At 39.0% G+C, this 14797-nt stretch overlaps 1 protein-coding gene across 4 annotated transcripts in view; it reads left to right on the forward strand.

Moving 5' to 3' along the window:
- The window catches only part of znf384a (zinc finger protein 384 a), a 37811-nt gene extending 23034 nt beyond the window's left edge, over nt 1-14777 (forward strand). For 3 of the 4 annotated variants that reach the window (XM_036567092.1, XM_036567095.1, XM_036567093.1), the window contains 4 exons: nt 10115-10282; nt 10472-10550; nt 10966-11124; nt 12567-14777. In XM_036567092.1, coding sequence (XP_036422985.1) covers nt 10115-10282; nt 10472-10550; nt 10966-11124; nt 12567-12968 — 808 coding nt within the window. In that variant the 3' untranslated portion in view covers nt 12969-14777. The remainder of the gene's footprint in view (nt 1-10114; nt 10283-10471; nt 10551-10965; nt 11125-12566) is intronic. The other variant, XM_036567094.1, reaches the window with a different exon arrangement.
- Nucleotides 14778-14797: the final 20 nt, after the last annotated feature.

The raw sequence follows: 14797 nt of genomic DNA on the forward strand, positions 1-14797 counted from the left end.
ATGAATTACAAAAACGGAACAAAGCCTACATACACATTCAAATGCTATGATAATGCTTCTTTTTATGCCTGTGGGATTTACAGTGTTACATTGCATACAGCAGTGGCATTCAATATTTGTTTAACGATTCTTTCATTTTTATGATGCATTATTTGGACTTCCTCCTCATCTGCATTGATTGTAAAAGGAAAAAAAAAATTCAATGATCCATTTCCATCGGTAAAATATATTTTAAAGGCAGAGTAGTTGATTAATTTTAGAAACATTTTTGCTGTATTTCTTGAAGTACTCTTTACATCCTGATAGCAATCAATAAATCAAATACTCTGACAATAAATGAAAAGAAAGCATTATCTGTGAAGGCCACAGGACTGTAAAAACTCCGTCCAGTCATTTCCTTTGGACCATTGGATGGCCTATCTGCCTGTCTACCTACTTACCTCACGACCTGCCCACATGCACACACACTGCACACGTGCTCATTTTGCGCATGTCCGTAGTCCGTCATACGTCTCTACCTACAACAGCTTGCACTGGCAAAGAAAGAAAGACAGAAGCAATAAAAGGTTTCAAACAAAAAGAGGTAGGATATAGCAAGTGGTCAAACCAGAGTGAACATTGTGTGACTTTTCAATGGTTGTGAAACCAGGCAGAGTTGAAAGGCCTGGAGAGCAATGCCAAGGTTACTATTTCTGTTGGACAGGTAATTATCTTGTTTGTTGTGTTTATGGAGGAATTTACAACCCCATTTCCAAAAATCCATTTTGATTTCGATGCCATCAACACATTCTAAAAAAGTTGGGACAGGGGCAACAAAATGCTGTTAAAGTTATGTAATTGTTGATTGACAACAGGTCAGTAACGTGACTGAGTATAAAAAAGCATCCCAGAGAGGCGGAGTCTTTCAGAAGTAAAGATGAGCAGCGTTCACCACTCTGTGCAAGACTGCACGAGCATAAGAAAACAAGCACAAAGAATAATGTTTCTCAACATAAAACAGCAAAGAACTTTTGCTTTTCATCATCTACGGTACATAACATCATTAAAAGATTCAGAGGATCAGGAGAAATCTCTGTATGCAAGGGACAAGGCCAAAAACCAGTATTTTCTGACCATGATCTTTGGGCCCTCAGGTGACACTGCATTGAAAACAGACATGATTCTGTAGAGGAAATCACTGCAAGGGCTCAGAAACACTTCTGAAAAACACTCTCTATGAAAACAGTTCATCGCTGCATCCACAAATGCAAGTTAAAACTTTAAAACACAAAGACGAAACCATATATAAACAGGATTCAGAAAAGCTCCCACCTTCTCTGGGCCTGAGCTCATTTAAAATGGACAGAGGGGAAATGGAAAAGTGTCCTGTGGTCCGACAAATCAACAAATTCTTTGTGGAAATCATGGACGCTGTGTCCTCCGGACTGAAGACCACTCAGCTTGTTATCAGTGCACAGTTCAAAAGCCAGTATTCATGATGGTATAGGGGTGCATTAGTGCACATGGTATGGGTGACCTGCACATCTGTGAAGGCACCCTTAATGCTGAACGATATATACATGTTTTGGCAACATATGCTGTCATCCAGACGACATCTTTTTCCATGGAAGGCCTTGCTTATTTCAGCAAGACAATGTCAAACCACATTCTGCATGTATTACAACAGCTGTGCTCCGTATTAAAAGAGTCTGGGTGCTAAACTGACCTGCCTGCAGTCCAGACCTGTCACCAATGATAACATTTGCATTATGAAATGAAAAATATGACAAAGGAGACCCTGAACTGTTGAACAGCTGAAATCCTATATCAATGAAGAACAGGACAACATTTTACTTTCAAAGCTACAGCAACTGGTCTCCTAAGTTCCTAAATGCTTACAGAGTGTTGTTAAAAGAAGAGGTGATGAAACACAATGGTAAACATGCTCCTGTCCCAACTTTTTTGGAGCGTGTTGTTGGCATCAAATTCAAAATAAGCATTTATTTTTCAAAAAACAATAGAATTTCTCAGCTTCAACATGTTGTCTTTGTAGTATTTTCCTTTAAAAATATGGTTTACGGGATTTGCATATTATTGCATTCTATTTTTATTTATATTCTGCAAAGCATTCCAACTTTTTTGTAAATGAGGTTGTATTTTCCTGAATTTGTTTTGTTTATGGCGGATTTTTTTTTTCTGAATTATGTAGCCAGTGTAGCTAGCTACTTATTTAGCAACGTTATGCATTAGTCCAATGCAATGTTAGTACAAATGTTAGCCTCAGATGCCAGAATGTAAGTGCTGCACCATTTAAGGTGGAGTGGCAGAATTAAAACAAGAAGCTGGCAAATAGGAAGCCAACTCATAGTGTTAACTAAGCTGTAGGTGTAAGCTAGCTAGCTAATTATGTTTATCTTGTATGTAATCTGTGTGTGTTGGATGATGTCTGCATTGTAATTTTGAGCAAGGGGCAAAATACAGGGGGTCCTGGTGGATCCGGGATTAAGACTAGGACCCCCTAATTAATTTTCTGGGGGGTCCCTGAATATAAACTTAAGACACTATGCTGTCCATTAGGGTGAAATAGATGCTCAGATATAAGTTCAGGTACAAGTCATTGTTTAGCTGCTTCCCCCACGAAACAGCGAGCTTCTATCTTTGATATTAGTAACTAACTATGGATGTGTCACTGGCCTACCTCAAGGTGGCGCTGTAGCAAACTTGTTCACCCAGTTGGTCTTTTAAAGCCTTGCAACTGCAACTATGTCCAGGATACCTCTGAAAAATTTTACAAGCATATTTGTAAATCTTTTTTACAATCTTTTTTTGTAAATTTGCGAACTTTTGTAGGTACTAAGAGTTTTGTGGAAAGAGTAAATTGTTACTCATTTTTCAAACCCGAGAACAAAAGAGATGTCAATTAGTGTGTAGAAGACCACATTTGGAGTGCATTTCCAAAAGAACAACTGTTAAACCACACATTTTGTTGCCATTGCAGCTACCATCAGCGCCACTATGGCGAGAGAGTTACCCAGCCAACATGGCCTTTTTTTAGGTAGCAAATGTCATTTAACGGTATTTATCCTGTGGTGAGTAGTCAGGCGTGTGCGTTTGTGTGTTTTGTGGGAGTGGCTTTGGAAGGAGGGCTGAAAGTAGGGGATGGGATTTTTGGTTGGATTTTTTTCAAAATTTAGCTTTCTACAAAATCACCTACTCCAGGTTTAACTGCTACAAATTGAATAATGGAATGATTTATTAACAAAACAACTTGTGTGATATTTAAACAAATACACGAAATATTGTTCTCCAAGTTCGGCCATACAGCGTGTGAGTGGCTCAAGCATTCATAAGCTAATACTAATCATAATTAACGGCTATCTGTTTGATTAATTTTATTAGTCTTTAACAAGTCAGTGCTCAATATTTGGATGGTCTGTTAGTAATGCTGAAACACATAAAAGGTAGTGCAGTTAGTGGATTAGCTAAAGGCTGTTCAACTGTGGCACTTAAGAGATGTTTTTGCTTTAACTGTGTACCTGCACCTTAAATCACCCACCAGCCTGCTTTCAAAATGATAATGTGATATAGTAGAGGAGGCAAGAAAATAATTTTAAAAAAGAACACACTGGTTATATAGAAAAATAAAACTTGAATTTGCAGAAGAATCATCCTCAAAAATATAGGCCCTTTTTTGTTGTTGACCATCTCATGAGCCCCAGGTTGAGAACCACTGACTTTGACAAATCATCAGTAGTGTGTGGACATTGGAAATGTTAGATTTATTTGGTGCACACAGACACATGCACAAACTATTAAGTTGATTTTGTGCCAAATGTTTTAAATAAAATAATAAAATCAACTAGCAATATGCATCCATAAGTATCCAAAATATGCTGCAAATACAAATAATGAGTTAAATCAAGTTAAATTTTGTAAAAAGATTTCTACTCATTTTCACTCATCCTGATATAAACGTATTACTTATTTTGCTTTGCTACAATTCTGGAATTGTTCTTTTGCTTCTGAAATTTTTCTTTTGCTTCTGATTTTTGGCATTTTTTAGCAGTTGCGGGTCTTAGAAGAGGGCTTTCACCCACACTCTATTGTTCAACTGATTTGAGTGACACGTCTTCTGAACATGTGGCCATGCCTACTCTGGGATTTGCAGTCTGCCTCAAATATGACAAAACGATAATTATTGCGATATAACTTTCCTCGATAGAACTATAAGAAATATTTGATAAATGTTCGATATACTACACCATTCTCACACTTCTACGTTTTAGCGATCGGTGATCTGTTCTCATGTGACCAAGTGTGAGTGACTAGATAAGTGGCATAACTGTACTGGCTTGGAGTGAACTCACCTTTTTCCTAACACCCTAACAAGCTTTAGCAGCGTTAAATCACGTCTGCTCCTCACAACTACAGCGCTGTGTTACAGCGCTCAAAAAGTCATATTTAAGTATTAGTGCATTCCCAAGCAACGAAAGTGAAAGAAAGAAGTGGGTTCATGCAAGTTACAGCCCTGATTTAAACAAAAGTAAACTGAGGAAGCTGTGTGGCATTGGAGAGTGGGAGAATCTTTCCAGGCTAGTTGTTTTTAGCAGCACTCCGTCACTCGCACAACACGGTGAACTGATGATACTGTAGATCAAACAAGACACAAAAGCACCGCTTTCAGTTTAAACGGTCCTCTAAAAGGAGGACTCTATTTGTCTGGTGTTAGATATATTGTGGTTCACCCCACAAACTACTGTAGAGGAATCCAGATGTCTGCTAGCTGGTGTCTGAATACTGTGATATACTCTGACATGGATGTGGTAGGAGTGATTGCAGTAAGGTGGTGTGATCCATCACTGACGTACCAAGCCAGCTAATGTTTGCTGTTTGTACTAAGCTAACATTGTTGAGAAACTAAACAGTTCAGCACTGTTGTTGGCCACTTGTTTAGCATTTGTAACGGGATAGCCTAGCACTTGACATCAGACAGCTAAAAAATAATCGGTTTTGTTTCTTAAATTATGATTATTACAAAAATTGTGGCCGTGCTTTTCCAGCTGGTAAAAACAGCTGACCCGAAACTTTCTTCCGCTATCCCAAGACAGATTTGTCAAATGTTCCACTGTCTGGCGAGTGTTTGTCATGTTCTAACCATAAAGGATAGTTTAAAACAGCAACCAACCACCCAGGAGCAAAAATCAGCCTTCAAATTTGAAAGAAATAATGATCTGACATTTATCACGATATGTATCGATATCGAACGATATGAATTTTGTTTATCGTGACAACATTTTTGGCCATATCGGCCAGCTTTAATAGAGTGTAATATGGCTGGAGAGGATTGCGCTGGCGTGCTCAACATTATGAGCCACGTTTGTCATATTTGTTAATATAACACATGCTTAGGGTCTTATGTTGCGCTGTGTAATATGTATTTTTTGGAAGCTGAAGCATTTTAGGTAAACATGGCTGATGAAGAAAGCTGTACCACCTTTCAGGTTTCCAGATGCTTGGGATAACTAGCCTTGCAGTGTCCGCTAAAGGGCGAACTAGGCGATATTTGCGGCTGTTTGAATCAGTGCTTTTTAACTTTGATTCTGGAGACCTGCAGCTCCACGTGGTTTCAATTATTCCATGCCTTAAAACATCTTACTCAGCGCATCAGCTGATTACCAAACCATTAATAAGCTGATCAAGTGTGTTGGGGCAGGAATTCGTTGAACGTGCAGTGCTGTGGGTCGAGGGAAATAACGATAAGGTAGCATAAATAAAGCAAAGACCGGAAAATACCACTGATTACTGCCTGCTACGTGTTACTGCCACTGTGAGAAAGCTGATAGATGGTAATGTTAAATCACTACAAAAGGGAATAAAGTTGACCTGTTATGGTTAGCTGTTCCGTTCTGGTTGTTATGAAGGCCGTTATGTCAGTCTTTTCTTGTTTCTACCCACAGGGTGCCTCCATGTCAGTAACTGAAACAGGTGTTCTATTTCAGCATGTTAGTTTACATAATGCTGCAGCTCCAATCACTGTCTTTACATTGATACATTAAACTAACTTTAGATTTTTAAGCAGTTTAGTTTCATTACAAGGATGGCTAGCCTAGTTAGCCCTAGAGTACACTGCTAGGCTAGCTAACACTAGCAGCTGCAATTGAATTTGTAAATTATGAACCACATCCCTCTAATATATTCACATTTTGTGGCAGCTCTAGCTTAAGCTTGGACATTTGAATCTTGTAAAATACATTCAGGTAACTTTTTTTTATGTTGCAGTTTACTCCTTCAAGTAAACATTTGGACTTAAAGTGATGAATATGGTAGTATTATTTGCATGTTATAATAGTTAAGCTGTTGTTGTACGTAATGATTAGCTAATTATATCAGATGACTTCTAGATCCTAGGTATTGAAAGCTTTGTTCACTTTACCAGATTGACAGTGTTTGACAGTGTTTTTTGTGACGCAGTATGTGAAACACTAAAAAAAAAAACTGTCCTCATTATTTTTTTTTATGCGACACTACTGGGGCTCTTTTCTGTTACGACATATCAAACTTCAGAAAAAACAAAATATCATGACCCATTTCATGCATCATGCAAATATAGTAGTTGTGATATGTTTGCCTTATCGCCCACCCCTATTTTTTATTTGCAGTGTTTTTCAAAGCTAACGGTCTTGAAGGTTTGCTCTTCTACTGAGTTTATTTGTTGTTGTTGAGTTTATTTGTTTGTTGACACACATGCATCATTCATGTGATTTTATTGATTAGGATGTGTGCAGGCAGGTCGTCTCAGGGCACAAAATTACAATTAAGTAGTAAGGCTTGTAATGTGAATGTAGCCTGAGACATGCCCCTCTCATTGTCATATAAGCTTTTAAAGACAATGGGAAGCAGATAAATGATTCCATATTCTAAAATCTTGAAAATAGCAAAAAATTAAAAACATTTAACTTGTATTTTATTGATTGGAGATTTAGATATAAGTAAAACTACCATTTTTTTTTTTAAAGCACTTTTTTAGTTTGTTTTGATTGTCATTTTTGGGGTTTGATAATGGTGTGTATCTGTTCTCGGTCACCCTATTCTTTCGAAGACAGCTTACCTTTCCCAACCTTAACACACACACACACACACATATACACACACACACACACACACACACACACATACACACACACACACACACAGACATACACTATATTGCCAAAAGTATTCACTCACCCATCCAAATCATTGAATTCAGGTGTTCCAATCACTTCCATGGCCGCAGGTGTATAAGACCAAGCACCTAGGCATGTAGACTGCTTCTGCAAACATTTGTGAAAGAATGGGTCGCTCTCAGGAGCTCAGTGAATTCCAGCGTGGTACCGTGATAGGATGCCACCTGTGCAAGTCCAGTCGTGAAATTTCCTCGCTACTAAATATTCCACAGTCAACTGTCAGTGGTATGGTAGCAACTCAGCCACGAAGTGGTAGGCCATGTAAAATGACAGAGTGGGGTCAGCGGATGCTGAGGCGCGTAGTGCACAGAGGTCGCCAACTTTCTGCAGAGCAATCGCTCCAGACCTCCAAACTTCATGTGGCCTTCAGATTAGCTCAAGAACAGTGCGTAGAGAGCTTCATGGAATGGGTTTCCAAGCAGCTGCACCCAAGCCTTACATCACCAAGCGCAATGCAAAGCGTCGAATGCAGTGATGTAAAGCACGCCGTCACTGGACTCTAGAGCAGTGGAGACGTGTTCTCTGGAGTGACGAATCACACTTCTCAGTCTGGCAATCTGATGGACGAGTCAAGGTTTGGCAGTTGCCAGGAGAACGGTACTTGTCTGACTGCATTGTGCCATGTGTAAAGTTTCGTGGAGGGGGGATTATGGTGTGGGGTTGTTTTTCAGGAGTTGGGCTCAGCCCCTTAGTTCCAGTGAAAGGAACTCTTAATGCTTCAGCATACCAAGAGATTTTGGACAATTTCATGCTCCCAACTTTGTAGGAACAGTATGGGGATGGCCCCTTCCTGTTCCAACGTGACTGCGCATCGGTGCACAAAGCAAGGTCCATAAAGACATGGATGAGCGAGTTTGGCGTGGAAGTCCTGACCTCAACCCGATAGAACACCTTTGGAATGAATTAGCGCGGAGGCTGCGAGCCAGGCCTTCTCGTCCAACATCAGTGTCTGACCTCACAAATGCGTTTCTGGAAGAATGGTCAAAAATTCCCATAAACACACTCCTAAACCTTGTGGAAAGCCTTCTTAGAAGAGTGGAAGCTGTTATAGCTGCAAAGGGTGGGCCGACATCATATTAAACCCTATGGATTAAGAATGGGATGTCACTCAAGTTCATATGCGTGTGAAGGCAGACGAGCGAATACTTTTGGCAATATAGTGTACATACATATATATATATATATATATATATATTTTTTTTTTTATATGTGTGTGTGTGTGTGTGTGTGTGTATGTGCGTGTAAATATACAGTGCCGTCCACAAATATTGGCAATTGAGGTATATTCCCATTCATAAATGATGTTTTTAAGTACACCTGAGCAAATACCACCTATGTAACCACAAGTTAATAGGTTTGCCAGAAGAAATCCTCTGCGGTAAAAGACCAACAAAATCAAGGACCTACACTTTGCCAGACTTTACTTGCAGTGGCACTGTTTTCTATGGTCAGATGAAACCAACATAGATGTTTTTGGTAACAAACAACAGAGGTGAGTTTGGCGTAGACACAGATAGCCATGCAGAAAAGTACCTCCTTCCAATGTGAAGTATAGTGATGGATCTGTGGGGCTGTTTTTCTTCCAAAGGCCCTGGACAATTTATTTGGATACATAGTTTCACAGATTCCATCAAGTACCAGCAGAAATAAAACAAAACTTGACTGCCTCAGCCAGAAAGCTTAAACTGAGTCATAGTTCGGATCTTCCAGCAGGACAATGATCACCTCAAAGTACACCTCAAAGTCAACACAAAAATGGTTCACTGACCACAGAATTAAGGTTTTGCTATGGCTATCCCATTCCTCTGACCTAAACCCCATAGAAAACCTGTGGTGTGAGCTGAAGGAGAGTCCACAATGCAGACCTTGAAATCTGAAGGATCTGGAAAGGTTCTGCATGGAGGCATGGTCCCAGATCCTTTGCCATGTGTTCTTCAGTCTCACTAAGCATTATAGGCAAGAGCTGTTATTTTTGCCAAGTATTAAATGAAGGGGTTCCAATAATTGAGGCATACACAGATTAGTGCTTTTAATCATTGTACTTCAAATAAAAGTTAGATTTTTGTTAATATTTTCAAGGAAAGATCAAATGAATAAGCAATAAAGAATGTTTTACAGCCTGTTTTGCTCATGTTTACCAGGGGTGCAAATATTTGTGGCAGGACCTGTTTGTGTGTATGTATGTGTATAGTTACTTCGCAAGTTCTCTACTATCTCGTGAGTTTATCTTCCATCTTACCAAAACGTCATTTGTGTCTTATTAGTTAATGTGTCTATAATTTACTCTACCTAGTATCTTTTTGTCTTTTGTCCTGTGTGGTCATTTTCGCCTGGCCTCAACTCTGTTGACCTCTTTTCATTTAACAGATCATCAAGCATCTCCTTAAAGTCTGTTTCTGCTTCTCTCTGTCATTGCCATAATGGTTGTCTTAGTGGCCTCTTGCTTTTGTGTGTGTGTGTGTGTGTGTGTGTGTGTGTGTGTGTGTGTGTGTGTGTTTTAGTGTTTTAAACTCATTGACATATGTGTCCCTTTAGTTCTGTCTCATTTATATCCTAGTGCTGTATTGTGAGCCATATTTGTCTCCATAACATTTAGGCTCCAGAAACATCTCTGACCCGACCTGGTAGTTCACCATAGTTAGGGAAAGAAGGGTGGAAAGAGCAAGAAAGAGAGAAAGAATGAGAGAGAGAACAGGATGACTGTGCCTTATGTGTGTGTTTGTGTACTGCGTTTCGTAACTCAGACACAGAACAGAACACACTGACAAACTACAAGCACATTTCATGCTACACATTTTGTGATCTTATGATTTGATACATAGCTTGAGTGGTTTTTATAAATCTCTCTCTCTCTGTTTTCTCTCCTTCTCTGTCTCTCTCCCTATATCCCTCCCCTAACCCCTTGTTAGAAACCACACAGAGAGCAAACCGCACAAGTGCCCCCACTGCTCCAAATCGTTTGCCAACTCCAGCTACCTGTCCCAGCACATCCGCATCCACAGCGGGGCCAAGCCGTACACCTGCTCCTACTGCCAGAAAACCTTCAGACAGCTCAGTCACTTACAGCAACACCACAGGTAATGGCCAGGGACAGCTAGATTTAACATCACCACATCTTGCAGTGCTCCACTCCATCTGTATTCCCTCTTTCTCCATATTTTATGGTTATAGCTAGTTTTTTTTTTTGCCACTGATGCTCAGTCAGAAAGTACTAATGGAACTTTTCTGATGAATGGCCTAAAGTTCATTACTGTTTTATTTTCTAGGATCCACACTGGTGATCGGCCATACAAGTGTTCTCATCCTGGTTGTGAGAAAGCCTTCACTCAGCTCTCCAACCTCCAGGTAACTTCTTTTTTTTCTTGTCTTTTTTTTTCTTTCTTTATCAAACTGCTCCAGTCCTTATGAGTCACAGCACTGTAGAGTTTTGCAATGAACATCATTAAACACACTTGAACTTATAAGTTAATTAACAAGGCCTTTTGTAAGTTGAATTCAGTGTTTCAGAGGGACAACTCTTAATCTCTGCAAACTGTAGTGTGCCAGGAACAGGATTCGACACTTTTGATGTAGTATTATGTAAGATTTTGAGGTCAAGGGGAGCACAAAAAGCACAGTTTCTATGAAATCTACAAGTGCAACTTGGAATCCAGAATCAGAGTTTAAATCCCAGCAGTTGCACAGCCGTCCTGACAAGGAATTAGTGGCTCAAAGATCAAGGTGGTAATTTTTTTATTTTATTTTATTTTTTTTTAAACAGTCTCATCGCAGACAGCACAACAAGGACAAGCCGTATAAGTGCCACAACTGTAATCGTGGTTACACGGATGCAGCTAGTTTGGAGGTTCATCTGTCTACACACACAGTCAAACATGCCAAACTCTTCTCTTGCGGCCTCTGCAACCGATCATATACCTCTGTAAGACCTTTTTCTTGTTATGTCTTGCATTAGTTACATGTGTTGTTTTATACAACTTGTGAATCATAGCTAGACGGCAAGTGTAGAAGTTGTCTTTTAATCTTTTGACCCTTTATCTTTATCTAAGTGGAGCTCTTATAGATGCCTTTTTTGTTGTGAAGTTGGGCCAGGCAGTATAATGATAAACCCATGAAAGTTGCACCAACTTGACAGAGGTCTAGGTGGTAGGTTAACTGTATTATCTTGCAGAATGTTACGTATGTAGTGGATTTGTAGCTGATGTGACAATAATTGAGGGAAAAATGAACATTGTTAATTACTTTGGTAGCATTCATACAGTCAGTAGATCATAACATAGGATTAAATAAGGATTAAATAAGTGGTGCAAGCAAGAAGGGTGCATTGGCATTGCATTTATTAATCAATAATAGATTATTGTCTCAAAGCATCGCTAGTACTTGTCATAAATGTGTTTCCTGGTTTCTCCCTGGGCTTTCCCAGCCATACAGTTTCTTAAATGTATTAGCAATGTATTAGCAAGAACACACAGAATAGGAAAATAAATTATCCATTGCCATTGCAAATTATCATCTCCATGTCATAAAGTGGTAATGTTTGCAGACTACCTAATGTTTCTACATCATTTGATTTAAAACCAAAGTGACTTTAAATTACAGACAGGCTTCCTGATTTGAGCTAACTTAATTAAAATTATACTGTGTCGAGAGAATAGCTGTGATGCGCTGCTGGCAGAGAGATAGACTGTAACCTTAAATTAAACTTTTTGCACTCCTTCAATTAAGAGTTAGCATGCAGCTTCAAAAAATGTATTCACAAAATAGAATTTTTAAAATTAATGTTCATACGATAAATGAAAAATCTGTGCAGAGTTACATTTTTCAAATACTAATACTTGTGTAGATCTCTTTCCATGTGCAGTTTTTTTCTTGAACTAGACTGCCGGCCAGGCATGTAATAACATTAGACGGCTGTGGCAGTTGTATAAAGTCAGTATGGTTAAGTATAATATCCAAACACTTCTGCAAGTTTTGCATGTTTTATAATTTTTGTTATTAACCTGGGATCACTAATCCTGTCTGTTGTCCTATTCTAGGGTTTTGTTGGAAAAATTCTGGATATGTTTGTTAAACCTCTGATAACCAGAGCAGTCTATACCATGCTATGCTAACCCTTACAGCAGTTGTTCATCAATATCTGAAAGAAAACTGTTTTTAAGTTTATTAATCCATAAACTATCATAGACATTAACTGTAATGAATGCAAGCTAATTAACTAAACGGTCAGGTTTGCTTGCATCAGTGCACATTGTGCTTCATAGTTATTTGCAGGATGTTCAGATTAAAATTAATTCATTTTCTATGCATTTCCTTTGGTTAATATCTTGGCCATCTGTTTTGTCTGCTGCCATCTTTTCTCCATAGGAGACGTATTTAATGAAACACATGCGGAAACACAACCCTGATCCCCTGACTGTAGCGGCTGCCGTAGCCGCACAGCAGGCCCAGCAGGGTCAGAATCCAGCTCAGGCCCCAGGTAGCGGGGGTGGTCGGGGCAGGGGCCGAGGCAGGAGTACTGGAGCTGCTGCGGCTGCTGCTGCAGCTGGAACAGGGGCCCAGGCACAGAACCAGCCCAATCCCAACCCACCAAGCAGTTACCCTGTCACAGAGGGAGTTCCCTGCCCCTTTGACCTGCACCAGTACAAGACTGTATCAGCTGGAGAGATCCAGTACAAGCCGGTCAGCGTGGCCGACTTATCAGCCCACAAAGACCTTTGCCTCACGGTCTCCACCTCTGCCATCCAAGTGGAGCACATGAACTCATAAAGGAGCAAGGAGAAACAGAAAGGGAGAGTGAGTCAGGGATGGTGAACTATGTATTAAAAAATGAAATGAGAAAAATGAGAGAGAAAACACTGCCTTGGGATGGGAGAACAAACAGAAGCTAAAGCCTGTATATAAACAGAATGAGGCACAATGAGAGAAAAGAGAGACTGGGAGATGAAAGGAGTAGAACATAACAGTCATTCCATGTCAAACCAGCTGAAGAAAAGTTTTCACCCAGATCACAGAGCTTCTTTGGAGCTGCTGCAAATAAAGATAAAAGTGATGTTGAAGTCACTGGAATGTTAATTAGTGAAAATATTTATTGGATGTAAAGAAAAAAGTTTCATTTATTACTACCAAAGTTGGCCATTTTGTTTTCAGAAGTTATTTGACTTTCACTAAAGTACCATAGCTTGACAATAGTTTGGTCAGTGCATAGAAATGTTAAAAAGTCAAAATAACTAAAAACCAGCAGACAGTACCTTGAATTTTTACGCTTATTTAAACAGCATATGGTTTAATTTTCTTATTACTGAAACATTTGTAAGTCTCTGTCATCATTTCCTTTTATTTCTTGTATCTGTTCCTATTTCTGTTTCTGAATTAGTGTTATCATACAAGGTCAGTCTAGCTCTGTCAGGTCTTGTTCATTGGTATAGATATTTTAATAAAAAAATTAATCTTTATATTTAACATCTATTTTAGTTTTAAACGTTTCAGTAATAGGGAAATGCTACAATGTATAGTTTGAAATTGTTGAATTTATGGAATGATTTGCAGGTTTTAGGTGTTCCTTGATTCTTCTTCTTTGCATTCAATGAATGTTTTCACAGAAAAAATGAAAAATGTCGAAACAGTGCTGTTGTCAGCACATTATCTTCTAATGTAGTGGCTCTCAAGATTTGCGACAGATGTCCCAGTGTCCCTGTGTTTTTGAAACTACACATGAACTGTCTGTCTTGATCTGCACAGCAGTGTTCCAGCAAAGGTCTCAGGCATTCATAACGTCATTTGGTCCATCTTTTCCCCAATAACCTCATATTTGTGCTTTTATTCCCTGTTTTTAAATGCCAGTAAATGCACACAACTCAATGTTTCACCTCAACCTTTAGGCAATTATAAGTAAAGTTTAAGTAGAGTATGAGTAAAATTCTCAGTAGTACCTGCTTAATTATTGAATCTCATTGCAGATCAGTAGAATGGATTTGGAGACTGGACTTCGCCAAGGTTTGAGAAAGGTACCAAACTGATATAATGTTATATCCTTAATTAGAAATGGGGAATTTTCCCTGTAACAAAAAGATACAATATCCAATATCTAGTCACTGTATATCCAAGGCAGTGTCTTTATAAGGCCACTTCATAAGGTAACGTGTGCCTAGCTGTTTATGTTGTCTGAATGTTTTGCCAGTAAAAGATGCCGTTATAGCTTGCGTCCATAAAAACAATGATGTTATGACTGCTTTTATGAGCCATTATGTCTCCTTGAGATCTGTTCTGATGCTGATGAGGGGGGCCAGTGACAGAGTTCAAGTACAAGTGTTATCTGTTTGTTACTACCAGTTATGATCTGAGAGAAAGAACGTTCTAGACTGCACTAAGTAACATGGAGGAAGGCAAAATATTGTTTGAGATACAGCACTTAAATGAAACGTATACTTTGTTTTTCATAATTTACATTTTAGTCATGTATCATATTTATGTATTTTTCTATTGTCTGTCACAATTGTGTGTGTTTGTGAATGTGTGTATCAGAGAATATGTGAAGAGATGGTTGAAAGAGCATGTCAGTGGGGGGGGGGAGCTAGGCGAGTTAATGTGTGAAAATA

This window comes from Colossoma macropomum, unplaced genomic scaffold, assembly GCF_904425465.1.
Source record: "Colossoma macropomum unplaced genomic scaffold, Colossoma_macropomum, whole genome shotgun sequence".
Lineage (NCBI taxonomy): Eukaryota > Metazoa > Chordata > Actinopteri > Characiformes > Serrasalmidae > Colossoma > Colossoma macropomum.